Source organism: Cotesia typhae, unplaced genomic scaffold, assembly GCF_013202065.1.
Source record: "Cotesia typhae breed Kobodo isofemale line unplaced genomic scaffold, CoteBio_Ctyphae contig_44, whole genome shotgun sequence".
NCBI classification, from domain to species: domain Eukaryota; kingdom Metazoa; phylum Arthropoda; class Insecta; order Hymenoptera; family Braconidae; genus Cotesia; species Cotesia typhae.
Window position 1 is genome coordinate 2,884,471 of NW_027423753.1, and position 20,814 is coordinate 2,905,284.

Sequence of the window (20,814 nt, forward strand, 5' to 3'; positions counted from 1 at the left end):
AACGATCATTTTTAACCCAAGAAAAAAAATATTTGCGTAATTATTATAACAACTATATTTCTTCTTTCACTAACATTTAATATACTATTATTTATAACTTCTTTATTACGTCAACTATTAAATAACATCTATCTAGATCTTTGACCTTGTTATTTATTATTTAATTGTACAATGTAGTGGATAATGATAATGATAGTAATAATAATAATTATGAGTGACGGGTAATAAACAGTAAATTATAAAATCAACCTTGAAAATTTTAGAGGGTGCATTGTTAGAAATTTAAAATTCAAAATAAAGTTATAAATATAAATACGGAGTGAAAATGGTCGACGGGTACGATTCTATGGAGCCTGGAGAAAATCCAGAAGGTCATACTAATTCAGATTCACAAACTAACGATCGTTCATTCTGTGAAAATGATTTGGAAGGTGCCAAGGACTCTGATTTTCAACCGACACCTACAACTACTATTAGCACTATCGCACTGCAGAGCGGTGACACACGACTTGTCATTGCTCTTCTTCAAGTAAGAAACTTACTAAAAATATTTATACTATTATTAGTTATTCATATTTTATCTTACAATTTATTATAATTATTTTTTTCCTTGGAGTTTAAAAAATTTTTTTAAATATATTTAAAAAATATGTCCATTAAAAAATTAAAATTTATTCATAACTACATGGAAAGAACAAGATGACACTGGATATCATCTTAGATTATACTGAGTGATAAAAAAATTTCAGATAGTAACTAGTATAATCCAAAATACAATGAGTATAATCCAGACATCACCCAGTATAATCCAGATATCACCCAGTACAATCCACAGATATCACCCAGTATAATCAATATTACAATGAGTATAATCCAGATATCACCCGGTATAATCTGGATTACAATGAGTATAATCCAGATATTACCCAGTATAATATGGATTATACTAGCTACTATCTGAAAATTTTTTTTCACTACAGATATCACTGAGTATAATCTGGGATAATATCCAGTATCATCTTGTTCTTTCCGTATTCTTTTATATTATTAAAATTTTAAATACATTTTTTCTATTAATTTTTTAAAGAAGAAATATATTAAAAGTTAAATCTTCAGAGAATAAAGATATATTTTTAATATATTAAAAATGTATATTAAGACTCATAAAAATTAACTTTATTGAAGAGAAAAAAATCCTTTTAAGAATATATATTCTTCCAAATTTTTGAGAAGAAATCGGAGCAAGAAAAAATAACCACTGCTCATTATATGATATCGATTCAGATAAAATTAGTGTTGATGGTTTTGATCCAGCGATTTTGCGGCTGTCAAGTATCATATGATAGTCAGTGGGCAGACAAAAGTCCCCGAGGGCATTGGAATACAGAATACCAAGTCTGGATGTCTTTCGCACCAGTCAGATCTGAATATAACTACACTATATATTTATATTTATATATATAATATATAACATAGAAGAAGAGTCATATCACCGTGAAGTGTCTTCTTCAGCGGTTTTGTTTATTTATTTATTTACCTTTACAAAGAGTCTAGTCATAGCTATGTGTTGTGTTATTATAAATTACATACATTATGATTTCTAACCAGTTTAGTTATAATAGCCAGATAAGATTAAGATTGAGCATTGGGTATTGAGATCTTCTGAGGTAAGGACAAATGCACCTCCTCCGCATTATGTTCATATTTCTTCTTCCTCAATGGGTCATTACACCCACTTTTAAAAGATTATTCTTCTTTATTAGTATTCATCAATATTAAAATTAAAGTCAAAATCAAGATTGATAATATTGTACAGAAAAAAAGTTTCACTTAAGTCGAGAAACTATTTTTTTTTCTAATTATTTTCTTGAGCGAAAAAAAAATTTTTTTTGACACAAAATTAGTTATCTTGCTTTAAGAAATATACGTATTTTGATCCAAGAAAATTTTTTTGTTTTGAAAAAATTCAGCCTCTTGCTCCAAAAAATTAAATATCTCGGAAGAAGTAAATTTTCATTAATATTTTTATTAATTAACATGTAAAAAAAAAAGTTATTTCCAAACTACTTTGGTTTAATTTTAATTTAGAAAAGTAATAAAAAAAATCTAGGTTACGCATGGGACTAAAAGGGCAATAAAAATCTATATTTATTAAAAACAATTCTGAAAACAGCACCTGAAATGTTTACAAAATAAAATAATAATCGAATTAATAAATTTCTTCCCAAAAAATGATTGAAAAATAATTTTTTTCAGTCTTCCTATTGTATACAACCCTTAAAAGCTGAAAAAGCAGAACAATTCTTAAATAAATTTGTCGTATGTAATATATTAACCCGGACGACATTAATTGACGAAGTAAAACAATTGATTTTGGCTTATAGCCAAAGTCTTGATCTCAGTATATAACTTTATGTTTCCTTCTTCGCACTGGATATGTCTGACCTAAGATCCCTGCAGATAACTAACAAATATAACCGTCCCAAGACGAACGCGGAGAAATCCGACCAACTCCTCGGGTATAGCCTGCAGAAGGTTTAAATTTATACTTCGCGGAGCCGTTTTTCGGAAGACGATAGATAGAACAGTTCCCGGTTATACTTGTTGTATAGACAGAACCACATGGGTGCTAAAATAACCCATGGTTTCATATATCTCTCTATATATATATTTAATATATTTATATTGAAATGAAGAACAACCATAACTATAACTATAACTGTAGCAGCTGAACATTTGATTCGATAAACTCCATTAGTTTTGTATATTTATCTTATTTTTTATTTGTTTCTTCTTTTCTTATTTTTTATATTTATTTATAACGACTTTGTATGCCTTCATCGGCATACAGAAAAAATTTAACTTGAACCAAGAAAATTTTAGTCTTCAAAAATTTGTTTTTGGACTTAGAAAAATTTTTTTTTATTGTTCATTTTTTTGTATATTAAAAAAAAATATATATCAATAAAATCAAATAGAAATCTCGTTCAAAAAAATAAAAATTTTAATGGTGAGCCCACACGGAAAGAACAAGATGACACTGGATATCATCTCAAATTATACCGAGTAAAAAATAATTTTTCAGATAGTAGTTAGTATAATCCAGATAACAATGAGTATAATCCAGATATCACCCAGTATAATCTGGATTATACTAGCTACTATCTGAAAATTTTTTCACCACAGATATCACTGAGTATAATCTGGGATGATATACAGTGTCATCTTGTTCTTTCCGTGCGCTTGAAAATATTTACTAAAAATTTTTCAACCCCAAATTATCGGAAAAATTGTGCTTAAATGCTCCTTAAATATTTTTTATCCATGCATAATACATAAAAAAATGAATAATTAAAAAAAAAAAAAAATTGATTTTCACAATTTTTACAAATTTTCAAATTCACAAATTAAAACAGAAAAAAGTTGAAACATTTTTGGGTTACATATTTAATATTTATTTTGTTAAATCAACACAAAAAAGTATTAAATATTCCACATAAAAATTTTTCGACGTAAAAACGCAAATTTTTTTATTGTTAGTCTTCGACAAAATTGACAAAATTGACAAGCAAAAATATTCTTCTTCAGCCAAAATATAATTTTTTCTCTGCATATTTGATTAGTTAATCAATTACTAGAAATTTATAATTTATAATTAATTATTTATTAATATAAATATGGGCAAAAACATTTAGTTATCTTAGGAGTTCAGGAAGACATAAAATAAAATTGACCGGTTAAATGAATTCCAATCAACTTAGTAGTTTATTTATCTTTTTAAGGTTCGTTTTTCCAGTTAGTGTCTAGTTGTTGTATAAGGTTTTCTCTATAAGGTTGGGGTCCAGCACAAGCTGACCGAGAAGTTGCATGATCAGTGTGTAACATGCATCGAGGTATTTTACTGCCTGGAGCAACTAAACCGACTGGATAGAACAGAACTGAACAGAACTCAAGTCCACTGTATATTTATATATATAGTGATATATAGCAACATATAACGAGAATACGACTCGTCACTTTCACTCCGTTAAAAGAAGAGAGAAGATAAGTTAAGTACCATCGACGAGTGACGCCCAAGGACGTTTGTCTCCTCATTATTTATTTTCTCTAATCTCATTAATTATTATTGACGTTATTTCCATAGATTTAATAAATATTAAATAATGTTTATAAATCAATCAGTTCGATTTTATTCAATTTTCTGGTCAAGAATTTTTTATTTTTATCAAGTTAAATTAAATAACATTATTATATTATATTATATTATATTACTACACTAATTGATTATGAAATAATTAATTAAATTACCTGTATCTTAAGATTAGTTTATTTCTTCATTAGTTTTAGCTTTATTTCTTCAGTGGCTTATTTTTCTTTTTAACACTCGAAAAACTTTCTGTTAAATTTGAATACAATGATCCGATGCTATGTAGAAATTGTAGAAAGCCTGAAGAAACTTTCGTGGATACGAAATCGTTTGGCAGTGGGCCAGGCTGGTGAAAATGGAAGCATATCTTTTGCACATTGGGTCAATGAACTCTGGAGGAGTATATAGCTTCGTGTAACCCTTTATTGCTTGTAATAATACTTTTGTATTATAACTTTAAGTCACACATAATAAGTCATATGTTAAAAATACATTGACATTTAATTAACATTTATAAATAAAAATAAATAAGAAATTTTCATAATATTGTGAACAAATAGCGGAGTCATTTTATTATGTAGAAAGAAGACTAATATTTATTGCTAATGTTGAAAATAAATATTGTCTATTAATATATATATTTGCATTTAATCATTTCTTCATTAGAATATCGAGCTTAATTTTTTCATCAAAATATTGTGGGAAATTTTTAATTGTATAAAAATGATAATGAGAAAAATTTTGTTTCTAGGACTGACATATAATAAAATCGGTTTTTTTAAGTGAAATTTAGCTCACCTCGACATTACACTCATTAAGACCTTTCATTTGAGTACCCACATCAATTTTTCATATATTTTATATATTTATGTATTTTATATATATGTATATATATTAAAAATATATAAAAATGCATGTGGCTACTCAAATGAAAGCTCTTGATGAGTGCAACATCAGGATGAGCTTATATCTTTAAAAACATCAATTTTTTTTTTTTTGCATCTGGTAACAACTCAAATTTTTCATGATTTATCTTATATATTCTTCTTTTAAATTAAAAAAAAAAATATTTATTCAATAGTAACTGTAACATAAGATTTTTATGAATTGTAGAGTGGAGAATGGTTGAGATTAAAAGTTCTGGAGGTACATCCGGAATTAACGAGACTCGGTACAACGGTAGATGAAGCAAAAAGACTGTCAGCTGCACATGACGAGGTACTTGTACGTCTTCAAAGCAAGCAAAGTCCAGTTGAGGAATTACTTAGACAAGCGGATCAACTAATCTCGACTCAAAGACCTCGCGCAGAAGTTTATGCTGCTATGGCTGACACCTTGGGTCAGGCTTGGAGAGACGTTAATTCTTTGCTCGAGCTTCAGAAGCAGATATTGGATCATAATGTACTTTTTAAATGGTAGATTATTTTTTATTATTTATGATGTATGCGAAAAGAAGAAAATAAAAAAGAATTAATGTTTGATGTATTTCAGTCGAGCTGAAGAATTCAAAGTAAATGCCATAGCACTTGAAAAAGCATGTACTGATACATTGCTTCCCATTGAAATAGAAGTAGTTAAAAAATTCCTCACTAGAATCCACGATTTAAGGAAAGCAATGCTTAGTTCGCTGATGGGTGCTCTGCAAGAAGGTCGTACTCTATTGGATTGTCTCAGGGAAATAGCCAACGAGGGTACATTAGATTCACGACCAGATAGAATAAAAGCTGATGCTAACAACGGTATAATATTTTTAATCTATTTCTTCTTTTTTTTTGTTTCTTCTTTTTATTTTTTTTTTTATAAATTACTTCTTTTTTATTAGACTTTTCTTCTTTTTATTTTTTTATAAATTTCTTTTTTTTTTACATTTTTGTAAATTTCATCTTTTAATTTTTTTTTGTAAATTTTTTCTTCATATTTTTTTGTATATTTCTTCTTTTGAATTTTTTCTATTTCTTCTTTATATTTTTTTGCGTATTTTTTCTTTAATTTTTTTATATTTCTTCTTTTATTATAATTTCTTATTTTTTATTTTTTTTTTATTTTCTCTCTTTTTTTTTATTTCTAATTTTTTTTTCTATTTCTTCTTTTATTAAATAAAATATTAAGTGTTTTAATAATATCATTTGATGAATGCTAAAACTAAATTACAGCTGTTCTCCAAGTTGAAAAGTGGTTAGAAGAGCTACATGACCAAAGAACCCGGATCGAGTTGTCTTTTACCAGCAGAAAGACTCAATTAGAGCAGTGTCTAGCCTTGGCACTTCTAGCCACAGATCTTCGAGACCTAGAAGAAATAATAAACGACAGAATGGCTGCTCTTAGATCCAGCAGCGATCAACTGGGCGATTCCTCGTCAAGTGCCGGGCTTTTGTTATTCGAGTTTAAAAAATTACAGTCAGAGGCCAAGGAACTGCAGGAACGGTCTTTGAAAATAACTAAATCAACGGAGAGATTAGTGTCAGCTAAACATTTTGCTGGCGAACAGGCCACGGCTCAAGCTTACGTGATCCTTGAGTCAGCTACGGATTATGTTAATGAGTTAGATCAGTATGAAGGTTTATTAAATCGAGCGATAGCGTTCTTTGAATCTGCGCGATCAGTAAGTCATTTTATTTTATTTTAAATATCAATGAATATGCTAATTTTTTCTGTTATTATTTTAATTTAAAAAAAAATTAATTTTAATTTTATTTATTATTCTTTTTTTTAGGCATTTACAAAATTAGATCAGCTGGAGATTCAATTGGCAACGACCGAACATCCTCCGCACTCTCCACAACTAGCTCGGTTCCACGCCCAAACTTCGGCAACACTCACGGAAGTAACTTCTAGTCCGCTTGCAGAGGGTTATGCCCTCCTCGATGTCACGGGAAGAGGAGCGCCTGGTGCAGAGGTTTGAATACTTTTTTTTTTTTTTTTTTTTTACATTTTGCCTCTCAATTACTATTATATATCCCACGTATTTATTTAATTTAAGCGCTACGTTTCATCGACTCTGTCACGCCTACTAAAAAATGCTGTAACTTGTCAAACCTTCTTTGTATAAATTGTAAATTATAAATTATAAATTATAAGTTTGGAAAATCCAAAATTGCGGAACTCAAAATTCATTAAATTAAAAAAAAAAAAAAAAATTATTATTGTTAATTTATAAACTAAAAAAGAAAAGAAGAAATTTTAAATTTCAAATATTTCGCGGGTTTTTTCTTCCCTCTTAACTTAGCGCCAGTTATTATAACGCGCATGCGCCTGCAGAACAAAATTTACCGTGTAAATTTTAAGCAAAATAATGAAGAAAAAATCGGCGTAATTTTTCACTGATTAACTGTTTATCATTTATTATTTTAGGGAGTGAAGCGAACCGTCGAAGAGTTAGAAAACCGAAAGATACGTCTCCTTGAGCGATGTACCGCGCATAAAGAAGAAAACTTGAGAATCTCGAAAGGCCTGGCAATTTTCTTCGAAAAATACGAAGAGCTAAGATCATGGCTTACGGGAATCGCGGATTCATTTCTTCGCGGTCACCAGGACATGGGAAGTGACTTGCCGATGGCTCAGGACTTTTATAAGATGCACTGCCAGTTGTTGGAAGATTTGGGGAAGCGCGGAGATGAAATTGACGAAGCACTGTCAGTTTTATCGGGAACAATTATGGAAATAACTGACGAGAGACAGCGAATTGCTCAGAAGAAACACATTGAAGACCGTGTTGATGCTCTGAGAGACTCGTGGTTAGATTGCAGGCATACTGTTGAAGCAAGACTTCATCTCAGTGCTCTCTATGTCGAATTTCATGAAGCGGCTGTTGCTCTGGGGAAAGAACTCGATGAAGTTGAGAACGAATTTAAGAAACATTCGGACAATGCTGAAGAGGGAAGAATAGATGATTTGGAAAAACGGTGGAATGAATTGCGGCCGCTTTATATGAGACTGACTAGTGCTGGATCTGCATTTTTAGCTGAAGCTGATAGGGTAATAATATTATTCATTATTCAATATTTAATATTTATTATTGGTTGAATAATAAGTTTATTGGTGTTGTTGGGTTATTTAAAATGAAATGTAAGTTAATTAACATCTTCGGTAAATTTCAGTGCACTGATGCGTACTTGGACATCCTGCGTGCACGGTTGTGCGTAGAAACGACCTTGGAACGCTTCGCTAACAGGCAACTAACCGTGACTGAATCATGGGAGAACTGGCAGACTTCTGTTGTTACAACAAGGGAGCGGAGAATTGAACAAGAGAGACGATTTGAAGAAACTACTAAAACATTAGCATGGGCAACCAAGTTTGGTGAACAGCTTTACCCTATCATCACTTCTGAGTCTATTAAACCTTCTGTTATTCTACAAGACCTTGAAAGTACGCAATTGGGTATTCTTCCAGAGTTAAAGAAAGCTGTTACTGAGTTAGATGCCAGAATCAAGAGCGTTGAAAGCTTCACTAATGGAGGTTGATCAATCATTTCAGAAATTATTATTATCTAGATTATTAAGAGAATTATTTGAAAGATTTTTTTTTTTATTTTTTTTTATTTTTTTTTTATGGAATACATAATTAAGAAATGACCTTGTATCTTGTGAACTATTGACATTTTTAAAGATATAAGCTCATCCCGATGTTACACTCATCGAGACCTTTCATTTGAGTACCCACATCAATATTTCATATATTTTATATATTTATATATATGTATATATCAAAAATTTATGAAAATGCATGTGGGTATTCAAATGAAAGCTCTTGATGAGTAGAACATCGGGATGAGCTTGTATCTTAAAAAATGTCAATAGTTAAAAAAGTACAGTGCAATTTAACAAAAGTCATTATTTAAAAAACAAAATTCTAATTTTTTTTACTTGACAAGTCACGAAATTCACATAGTAACTGCAAAGTTGCTAATTATTAATATTATATGTTTTTTTTTTTTATTCAACAGATGATAATGTAAGCGAACGAATAAAAGAAAAATTATCTAAAGTTTACGAGCATCTACGAACGACTTCAACAGATTATCAAAATCTTCTTGAATCATTAATTTCTATTTTCGATGATCTAGTTCAGGTAAATTATTTTTTAATTAAATTTTAATATCAAATTATCTTAATTTTAATAAATAAAATTTTTTTTTTCTAGATTGAAAATAAAACGGAGGAAGTAAATGAAATTCGTATAAATTTAGAGAAATCATCTGGATTTCTTACGGAATCTGGACGAGATGACGTACGATTGAAAGCGGAAACAATAAATAAAATACGAGACGCAATAACAGAAGTACTTAAAAATGTTGAGCCGGCGATTGATCAAGTTATATCGAGAATTCGAACCCAAGAGCCCGCAGAAGCTGCAGTGCAAGAAACAGAAAAATTAAATCAAGTTTTTAATATTATTTCTGCTAACTGGGAGAACGCTTGTATGGAAGCCAAGTTTAAGTTTGATAAACGTTTGTTGTTTTGTAATTTTGCTGATGATTTGGATCGGATTGATGCTGATCTTATGCATTTAAGTGATCAATTAGCTGGCAGTGCTGAGTCAGGGCATCGTTTTACTGGCGACTCTTTGCCGGCTGCTGAAGCTGCTTCTTCAGCATTTTTGCATTTCGAAAAAACTGTTACGGTATTTATTATTTTTTTACATGATTATTGTTATTTTTTTTTACTAACTAGAATATTTACGAATTATTTTTTGTCATAACAAGTTTTTGTGATTTTATGAATTTTGTTTTTAAAAATATAAGTTCATCCCGATGTTACACTCATCAAGACCTTTCATTTGAGTACCCACATCAATTTTTTATATATTTTATATATTTATATATTTCGGAATACCATATATATATATATATATATATATATATATATATATATATATATATATATATATATATATATAAATAAAAAATGACATGTGGGTACTCAAATGAAAAGTCTCGATGAGTGTAACAATGAAATGAGTTTATATCTTAAAAAATGTCAATAATTAAGAAATCATCTTGTTTCTCGTGAACTATTGACATTTTTACAGATATAAGCTCATTCTGATGTTACACTCATCAAGACCTTTCATTTGAATACCCACATAAATTTTTCATATATTTTTTATATATGTGGTATTTGTGAAATATATAAATATATAAAATATATGAAAAATTGATGTGGGTACTCAAATGAAAGCTCTTGATGAGTATAACATCGGGATGAGCTTGTATCTTTAAAATTGTCTCCATTTAAAAAAGTACAGAGCAATTTAACAAAAATTATTATTTAATGAAGCAAAATTTTTCTTTCTTTAGATTTTAGAAGAAAGAATAAAAGTATTTATAAAATCAACGGAGAACAATTTTGAATTAACAACACCAGAATCGGCACCGATGATAAATCGTGAGCTTTTAAAACTTCAAGAGCGTTGGGATGAATTAAAACGATTGTCCGAATCGACAAGAGAACGAATAAATTCTAGCATTGAGTACTTCAGGCTTCTTGAGGAGGCTAAAAATTGGTACCGAGACGGAAATAAGTTGATGATTGTAATAGCTAGAAAATCATCATCAGCCAAGACTCCAGAAGAAGTACAGGAATGCCTGACGGGGATCGACGGCTACTTGAAGCCGGGTGAAGAACTCCAAGAACAACGTATTGAGAAAATCCGTGATTTATCCACAAGAATCTTCGGTACTGATCGGCTGCCGCAGTTCAACGAAGTGGTTGTAGAAAATCGCGAAACCCTCGACTCGTTTGCAGTGATAACATCTGAATTACGTACATTAGCGCAGAACCTGAAAAACTCAGCGGATATTTTCGAAGAGAAAAAACGCGAGAAAGAGGAGGAATTACGGAAATTAAATGCTGCTAGAGCAGAAGCCCAGGCTGCTTACGAGGCTGAAATTGAGCGAAAAAAAGTCGAGACCATGATGGAGGAAAAGAAGAAACAAGAACATGCGTTAAAAAGTTCTGTATTTGCACAAACGGAAGAGGAGCAAAAGGTAGTGGAAGAAACCGTAACATCAGCAGTAACTACTAAAGAAATAATTATTCTACAAAAGGTAATTAGCTAGAACAATGACTTCGGATTAATTTTTTAAGAAAGTTGCTCATTTTTCATTCCATTTAAATTTCTTATTATGAAAATTAATTTTACTTGTCATTTACAGACAGAAGTTGAGGAGGATTTACCGGTTCTCATGCCGTATGTTTACAATCAACCTGAAGAATCCACTGCTGATGTCAAAAAAGAAACTCAAGAACTTGTTTTACCTGATCCACCCAAGTTTATTGTCCCGCTGAATGACTCGACTATTGAGGAAGGCAATAGATTTATCTTTCAATGTAAATTGGAGCACGGAAAACCTAAACCCGAAATTATATGGTATAAAGACGGAATTTCTATTCTCAATAATCCGGATTACTTAACTAGTTATGATGAAGAAACCGGTCAATGCATATTAACGATTGAGGAAACCTTTGCTGAGGATTCTGCTAGATTTACCTGCAAAGCTTTTAATACCGCGGGAGTCGCTGAAACTGGAGCTACTCTTAAGATAAAAGGTACTGTTGGATTATTTATGATGAAAATTATACAAGTACTTCACTATTTTTGAAGTTTATTTAATTTTAGAAAAGCATTTTTTTTTTTTTTTAATTAATTTTACAGCTTTTAAATTTTTTATAAAATTTTTTTTTTCATGATTTTGAAAAAATTAGAATTATCAAATTTTTTTTTATGCAAATATTTGTAAATTTTTTTGCTCTAAAAATTAGCTCAAAAATTCAATTTTTCGAATTGAAAAATTTTTTTTAGTCGATTTTTATTTCTTAATTAAAAATTTTTTATTTTTATTTATTAAATTTTATCTATTATATAAGGCTAGTCATATGATAAAATTTTAAGTTTTTTCAGTGAAATGTAGTGGGATTGCAAAGGTCTTGATTTAAATTTGTAACTTTTCAAGGTTTCATATCATTATCACAAATAGTCAATTTATTATGATAAGTATTTAGGCTGCATTCGAAAAATATCTGGATACATGATTAAGAAATGACCTTGTATCTTGTGAACTATTGAAATTTTTAAAGATATAAGCTCATCCCGATGTTACGCTCATCAAAAGCTTTCATTTGAGTACCCACATCAATTTTTCATATATTTATATATATTATATATATGTATATATGAAAAATATATCAAAAATTGATGTGGGTACTCAAATGAAAACTCTTGATAAGTGTAACATCGGGATGAGCTTATATCTTTAAAAAATTCAATATTTAAGAAAGTACAGTGCAATTTAACAAAAGTCATTATTTAATAAAGTAAAATTTTATGTAAAATTTAAAAAATATAAAATTTTGACTCATCAAAGTTGCTCAAAATTTTTCAAATTTTCTCTAGATGCTAGATAAAAATACATTAATTAAAATACAATAATAATAATTATTATTTCGTCTATATTTTTTTATATAAGTTAATTAAAAATTTTTAGTCATAAAAATTTTCAGCCACCTCTAAAAACTTTTCATCATTTTTTTTTTTATTAAAAATTATTTACTAAATAAATTTTTTATTAAAATCAACTAAAAAAAAAAAAATATAGAAACAGCACCGGAGCAACAACTAAGCCCTCCTACCTTCATAAAAGAGTTGCTGGGATCAGTTGCCAAGAAAGGATCTCCTCATTTCTTGTCGTGTAGAGTGACCGGTAATCCTCTTCCAACAGTCCAGTGGTTTAAAGATAACACCAATATTGAAGATTCTTCTCCCGATTACGCGATAACTTATAACAACGGCGAGGCTGTATTGAAGTTCATTGAAGTATTACCAGATGACTGCGGTGTTTACACGTGTAAAGCGACAAATAAACTAGGACAAGCGTCGACTTCAGCAAACTTACTAATCGAGGGTAGGTTGACTATTAATTTATAAAAACTAAAATTAATTTTTATTTTTATGATTATTGTGAAGATGATGATGAAATAAAGTTTATCGCTCCCTAAAAAAAACTATTTTTAAATTAGCCGAAATAGATGAAAAGAAAACAGTGGAAGTTATTCAGTCGAACGGAATATCCAGTTCAACTCCAGAACTCGAAGAAGAGAGTGATAAAATAATTTCCAAGGTCAGTTTCATCAAGGAGCATAAAATAATTCAAGAGTCACGAATAATAAAAGTAAGTTATAAACTTTTTTTAAAAATAAAAAAAAAAAAAATAATCGTCTGGCTGATGATTATTTATAGAATTCTTTGGATTAAGTGTCGAGGGTAGAACTAGTCGTTACTTGAATTGATTCGCGTTAAAAAACTAGGAAGAAAAAATAAAAAAAAAAATCTTAAAAATGTTGGAAAATAAAAATAAAATAAAATAGTATTGACTTGATGTTCTGTTGCAGATTGAAAGCCACACTCAAGAGATGGGAGGGAGTGCTAGTCACATTATACCTGACGCTTCTGCTCAGGAAATAACAACCTCCGTTAATCAGGAAGAAATAGTTGTTCCTGTTAAGGTTCAAACCGGTGTGGTTAAGAGTCCGGAGATGCCGGAACTTTTTGAAGTGCCGGAGCTGATTAAACCCAGTGTACAATTACCGCTTAAAGACGTACAAGTATTCGAGGGAAATACTGTAAGACTAGACTGCGTTATTATCGGTCAACCTGAACCTGAAGTAAGTATCGAGGAAATTTATCTTCCATTAAATATATTCAGTATGGATGTAACTATTTTTTTTTATTTTATTTTATTTTTTTTTTTATAGGTAATTTGGTACCACGACGAGCAACCGGTTAAAGAGTCTGCTGATTTCCAATTGCTATTTCAAGGTGACAGATGCTCTCTAATTATTCATGAAGCTTTTCTCGATGACGCTGGCAAATACAAAGTTGTTGCTATTAACAGTCAAGGTGAAATTTCAAGCGAGTGTGTTTTATCAGTTATTCGTAAGTTTATTAATCTGCAATATTTATTATTTTATTTTGAGGAGTTTTACGTATTTAGAATTTTTGAGAAATAATTTTTTTTTAATTTCATTAAAATTTTTGATTATTTGTAATTCACTAGGTTACTAGTATTTGTAAAACAATTTTGAAAAAATTTTAAGCGCCTTTTTTTTAAATTGTCTTTTCAAAAATTAATAATTCAAATAAATTTTTTTATATTTTTAAAAACAATTTAAAAATCAAATTTTAATTAAAACAATTTATTTTATTGATTTTTTATAATTTTTTCAATTATTCACTAAGTAATATTTTATATTAAAAAAATTTTTTTGAATTTAAAAATTTTTGTGGTTCAAATAATTTTTTTTTTTTTTACAGAATCTAAAAAAATTATTACTTGAAAAAAAAAGCCTTAAAATTCACAATTATATGTTTATCATTTTTCATATTAATCAATGAAAAATTCTCTTAAAAAAAAATGATTAAAAATTCAGCCTTTTAAAAGCGTATAATCTCTCAAAATTAATATTATTAATTACACCAATCAATATTAATTTTTCAAACTGATCTAGCATCTTCGGAAGCTGCCAAACAGTCAACAGTAAGTACTGCGCCCCAGTTCGTAAAATTAATAGCCGACGTTTTGGTATCTGAAGGTGAAGACGCGGTTTTTGAGTGTCAAGTAACCGGAGAACCCAAGCCAGATTTGCGGTGGTACTTCAACAATGAAGAGATAGTATTTGTACACGAAAGAATAACAATGACACACGATAAAACGGGTAATTGTACGCTGAAAATATGCTCGACGACTGCTGAAGATAAAGGAAATTACGTGGCCAAAGCCATTAATTTGATTGGTGAGGCCAAAGCGATAGCCAGACTGGTAGTCAAGCCAGCCAGCAATGAATCTTTCAAACGAGAAGAATTGATACCGATGGAAGAAAAGCTGGTGGCTCCTTCGTTTGAAGAACTTTTTGAAGACAAGCGCGTTGTTCTTCCCGGAGTTTCTACCAAATTTGAGTGCATAGTTCATGGAAAGCCTACTCCGAAGGTAATGATTATTAATGATCTCTTTTATTATCATTTTAATCATCACTATTGACATTTTTAAAGATATAAGCTCATTCTGACGTTACACTCATCAAGACCTTTCTTTTGAGTACCCACATCAATTTTTCATATATTTTATATATTATATATATTTGACAAATATCATATATATAAAATATATAAAAAATGCATGTGGGTACTTAAATGAAAGCTCTTGATGAGTGTAACATCGAAATGAGTTTATATCTTTAAAAATGTCAATAATTAATAAATGACATTGTATTCTTGTGAACTATTGACATTTTTAAAGATATAAGCTCATCCCGATATTACACTCATCGAGACTTTTCATTTGAGTACCTACATCAATTTTTCATATATTTTATATATTTATATATATCATATATATGTATATATGAAAAATATATCAAAAATTCATGTGGGTACTCAAATGAAAGCTCTTGATGAGTCTACCATCGGGATGAGCTTATATCGTTAAAAAAGTTATTATTTAATAAAGCAAAATTCTATCGATTCCTTATTCACAAGTAACGGCAGTCACATAGTGACTGCAAAGTTGATAGTATTATATTAACTGAAAAGTTAAAAATCATTTTGGATGGCTCTCAAAGTAATTAATTTGTCATCAAGAACGAAAAGACTTGATGGTTTGGCTCTCATGTGGATCTCGAACTCTCACTCTAGATTTATCGGATGCCAACTTGTTAAAATGAATCTAACATACAGTACTTGTGCTCCCTTATCCCGTATTCCTAACCGAATTGTTTCTTTGTATGTATCTCGGTATGTATCTCTGGCATCAAGGCTTAGTGTTGTGTTTGGTGGTTTGTTAGAAACATGTGGCTAGTAGTGCTCTTAATTTTTACAGTATTTGTTGTAAGTTTGTTTAATTACAACAAGCACAGCTGCACTCGTGACAGTTACTGTCATATCATTTCATCATTTCTTCTTTTAAAGTTTAGTACAATATAATAAACCCGAGCTATGCTGTTTTTTTAGATCCAATGGATGTTCAACGAGAAACCTGTGCACGGTAAAAGTTTTTTAGTGTCTGTTAGTGGTGACAGACAAGTTCTAACGATACCGGAAGCAAATCAAGAGCACGTGGGCTTTATCTCGTGCGTTGCTGAGAATACTGCGGGCAAAGCAACATGTACTACGCAACTTGACGTTAAAGGTAATTTTATTTATAATTTTTTTAATAATAAATTTTTTTTTTTTTTTTTAATGTAAGTTTTAGTTTTTAAGTCGTTTAAGTGGCACGTCTTGTCTCGTTGAAGATCACGATTACTCTGTACTCTGTTTTTTTTTTTTTTTTTATTTATTTGTATTGTCGCCTATCCTAGATGGAATTAGGTTACATGTTATTCGGCTCGGTCAAAAATAACAACCAAGCCGAGTGCAATGGTGCCACGGAGAGTTATTAATATACACACTACTGGTGTACTTCCGACCGAACGTTTCATTCACTGCAGGGTCGCATAATCATAAGTCGACAAAATAGAATTTTAAGCTTCTGGTATTCCTTGAAGGTCTTATGCCTCGTTAAAGTTTGTCACACTTGTTACGACTTTGCTGAAGTAATAACAGCACAAATCATAGTACAAATTTTATTGATTGAATTTAGCGATTTCAACATTACTAAATATTTACGTGGGCTTAAACTAGTTTTATATCCTATCGGATTTTTATTTGTTTTATTTCAACGTCTGGAAAGTATGGAGAAAAATAAGTAATATCTAATCTTAGATTTTTATATTATTATTTTTTAAATTCATCTTCAATAATTTTATTTCTTTAGTTTGGAATATTTTTTTTAGCCTAAATTTTAGCAAAAAATTATAAATTAAAAATATTTTTTTTTTTAAATATTTAAAAAATTTTTAAAGTAAAAAAATATATTTTAAAAAAAGATATTTTTTAAAAATATTTCTTGCTTAAAATATCTTAAAATCAAATTAATTATTTTTAAGAAGATATTTAAATAATAATCTTCAATTAGAAATATTTTACCTAATTTTTTTCTACTCTTTAAATTCTAGCCAAAACTTATAAATTAAAATTTAAAATTAGCAAAAGCTGATAAAAAATTAAAATAATTTAATATGTTAATTTAAAAGATTTCTTCTTAAAGATTAAATTATTTATGTTAAAGAAGATATTTAAATTTTAATCTTCAAATTTTAGCCAAAAAATAATTTGAAATGAATATAAATTATTTTTTTACAATATTTTTAAATTAAATTAATTATTTTAAAGAAGAAATTTAAATAATAATCATCTTCAATAATTTTATTTCTTCAATTAGAACCATTTTACCTAATTTTTTTTTGCTCTTTAAATTCTAGCCAAAACTTATAATTAAAATTTAAAATTAGCTGATAAATAATTAAAATTATCTGGTCAACAGATTTCTTCCTGAAGAAATCGCAGAATTAAATCATTTATCAAAATATTAAGCTAAAGAATTATAAATTAGATGAAGAAGAAGAAGATAATAAAGATGATAAATATAATTGTCAATGATCTTTAGGTCACTAAAATTTAAGCTGTCGTATGGCCGTCAGCCATTCCTGAAGAAGTTTAAAACTCGTTCTCCGACGCACGCAGAATTTGCGTTATTTTTGTCATCATCATGAATACAGTAGCAAGGTGTAGAAAGAGTTAGTAATACGCATAGAGAAGAGAAAGAGAAACAGAGAGAAAGCATTTTGGATGAGCGTTGGCTTAGAACAGAGTCTGCCGGTCGGTTCGACGATCCCGACGTAGTCTTCCCGGTGCTAAGTTTCCTATTCGAACGAATTTAAGCGATCGTACTTTTAAAAATAAATATATCTCTTTTCAATAATAAAATTATCAAGTGATTTTGAATAGTGTCACGTGGTGAACAGTCTTGAGGTTCGTTTTGATATTCTTCTTCTTCTTTTTAACATTTTAATCACATCAATATATCAATACAATTATTTATTTAATTAACATATCACTAAATTATCTCATTTTCGAGAAGATCATACCGTAGATTAAGCTGATGAGTGATTAAGCTTGTGAACTACATGTTTACTGACGAGTGTGTAACATTTAGGAAGAGGACAGGCAGCTGCATCTAATTTTATGTCGCTCTCGCATTCATTTGTGCTTTTGCTTCTACTCTAGCATAAATAACTTTTGTTATAGTGTTTTCTTAATTACTTTTAATTATAACTGTACCTAACTTTCAAAAACAGGTGTCGTTGTTAGTTAATTAACTTAAATATTTCAAACTTTTACTTTACTATCACCCGTCGTGGTAATTAACCGGTAATTTATTTGGTTTGTAATTTATCATTTAAACTTTTTATTATTTTTAAGTAAAATTTATTTGTTTTGATTTAAAGAAGAAATTATTATTTTTGGTTAATTATTTGACAATTTATAAAGTGGAACAACCAGCTTAGATTTCGTCTAACCAAATACACACGCTGGTGGTCATCTCGATTTATCTCTGATTTATTTGCACGATACTTTGGTATTCTGCCAAATGTCCGTGGCTCCAAGAGCTGTTTCATGATCCACGCGCTGGAAGGCTAATTCATAAAAATATATATAAATATTATTATTTCGTAGAAATAAAAATTTTTCTTATAAAAAAATTATTTAATTAAATAATTGAAAAATTAAATTTTTTTTTACAAGTTTAAATTATGATTAGAGTTTTTAATAAAAAAAAAATTATTTTGTTGTACAAAAAGTATTTAAATATTTTTAAAATTAAAAATAATACAAAAATATTATAAAAAAAAAAAACTTTACACTTTTTTTACAAGTAAATTTTTTTTTAAATCTCATAAAAAAGAAGAAAATAATTCATAATGATTTTCTAAATAATTTAATTAAAAATTTTTAGTGTAATTAAAAAATCATAATATTTAACTTTATAGAAAGTAGAAAACTATTTGTTGAAATTTTATGAATTGTGCCTATTAAACTTGTAAAATTAATAAAATTAATCAGTGACCTGTAAAGTGAAAGTATTACTTGGAAATTGATAAGAGTGCAAGTTTAAAAATTAATCGAACGTGTTAAATTCTGTCACATGCAGGTCAAACTTATAAAAGCGCCTTAAAAAATTAGGTAATTATTTATAAGTGGGGCCAACCCTATTTTTGGCTATATCTAGGTGAAAAATTAACATTTTTTAATTTTTTTTTTATTTTGGTTGTTTTTACAGCAAGTTTATGATAAAAAATGTCATGAAAGGAAAAAATTAAAATTTTGATATTTTTTTTGCCTTTGAAAGTTGGAAAAAATTTTTGTTTTCATGTTTTTAGATAAAATTTCCATTTTTTTTTTTTTTTTATATGGTTTTTTTTTTTTTTTTTGTAAAATACATGAAAAAACGAAAAATTGAAAAAAAAATCGATTGACAAAATTAATTTTTCAACTAAAAAATCAATTTTGAAACTTCAAAAAATCGGTCTGGCGATTAAATAGCGGCAAAAATATTGGTTTTCATGTTTGTGGATAAAATTTATTTTTTGTGTTTTTTTGATATATTTTTTTTTTTTCAAAAGACAAAAAAATGAACAATTTGGAAAAAAATAAAAAAGTGATTAAAAAATTAATTTTTCAACTGAAAAATAAACTTTGAAACTCCAAAAAATCAAAAATTCAAATTATTAATGATCCATCAATTTATCAATTTATTAATTTATCTATTTTTTATGGCCAAAAATAAATGTTGACCCCGCTTGTAAATAATTACCAAAAATTACAATATTAAAAAAAAAATTAAACACCTGAAAAATATTTATAAAATAAATTCAATTAAATAAAATTGCACAATAAACAAATTATATTGATCAGCCGACGTGATTAAATTAATCAGGACAGAGTGACTATTAATAGAGATATGATTCAATGAAATAATAGTATGAAGCCATCATCAATTTATTTTTATCATTATAGTGTCAATGTAATGATTTAAAAAAAAAAAAAAAATTAAATTAAACACGATACATTTTTTTTTAATTCTAACTGTGGAGAGCCGCTGTTTATAATTAGGTATAGAAAGTTTGGTAGTCTTTTTAACAGCAGTATTTCAATATCTCTTGTCCATCATCAGGTGGTAAAAAGAAGCCAAGGGAAGAGACGAGGGTATTCCTGTTGTGTGGACAGAGAATAATAGCGACTAGACAAGGGCGTGTGCGTTGGCTCTGCCAAAAGGTTATTGCCAATCTATTGATAACCCCGATCAATCATGATCGTTGTTTTTTTATTTAGGAGGAGGAGGAGGTGAGGAGACAAAAGCTGCTGCGGCCAAGGGGGTGGAGGACGCTAAAGAATATTTTTCACCTCTTGGGGAGGATATGCAGGCTTCCAACAGTAGCGAGTCACACTTGATCACCGAAAGAAAGACTTTACCCAGTGACCAAGTGGATGAGAGTGTTCTCACTAAAATGTCATCTTCTTACACTCAGTCGTCAACGACCCAGTCTAGTTGCACTAAAGAATTTAAATCTTCTACTACGTCGTCTAGTGTTATAACTGAGCCGCAATTTAGACCAGCTCCTGGCAATGTTGTTACTAAAACTCATGTTGAAAGCAGAGAATACAGTTCTCAGCAGAATGGAGGTCCGCCAGTTGTTCAGGTAAATTTAAAAAAAAAAAAATAATAAAATAAAAAT

The 20,814-nt window shown here is 29.0% G+C and overlaps 1 protein-coding gene across 9 annotated transcripts in view; it reads left to right on the forward strand.

Annotated features, from left to right (window-relative positions):
* LOC141528688 (uncharacterized) overlaps positions 1-20,814 on the forward strand; it is a 35,672-nt gene that overhangs the window by 1,467 nt on the left and 13,391 nt on the right. For 4 of the 9 annotated variants that reach the window (XR_012479432.1, XR_012479433.1, XM_074244871.1 and 1 more), the window contains exons 1-18: positions 187-529; positions 5,261-5,562; positions 5,639-5,886; positions 6,301-6,749; positions 6,861-7,043; positions 7,499-8,122; positions 8,245-8,605; positions 9,093-9,217; positions 9,290-9,769; positions 10,446-11,195; positions 11,304-11,697; positions 12,744-13,049; positions 13,165-13,316; positions 13,537-13,809; positions 13,900-14,080; positions 14,653-15,131; positions 16,151-16,328; positions 20,411-20,778. Coding sequence is in view for 7 of the 9 variants with exons in the window: in XM_074244871.1 (XP_074100972.1) it covers positions 326-529; positions 5,261-5,562; positions 5,639-5,886; positions 6,301-6,749; positions 6,861-7,043; positions 7,499-8,122; positions 8,245-8,605; positions 9,093-9,217; positions 9,290-9,769; positions 10,446-11,195; positions 11,304-11,697; positions 12,744-13,049; positions 13,165-13,316; positions 13,537-13,809; positions 13,900-14,080; positions 14,653-15,131; positions 16,151-16,328; positions 20,411-20,778 (6,057 nt within the window). In the remaining 2 variants the exon portion in view is untranslated. Of the gene's footprint in view, positions 1-185; positions 530-5,260; positions 5,563-5,638; positions 5,887-6,300; positions 6,750-6,860; positions 7,044-7,498; positions 8,123-8,244; positions 8,606-9,092; positions 9,218-9,289; positions 9,770-10,445; positions 11,196-11,303; positions 11,698-12,743; positions 13,050-13,164; positions 13,317-13,536; positions 13,810-13,899; positions 14,081-14,652; positions 15,132-16,150; positions 16,329-20,410; positions 20,779-20,814 lie in introns of those variants that run through there. The other 5 variants (XM_074244867.1, XM_074244868.1, XM_074244870.1 and 2 more) reach the window with 3 other exon arrangements.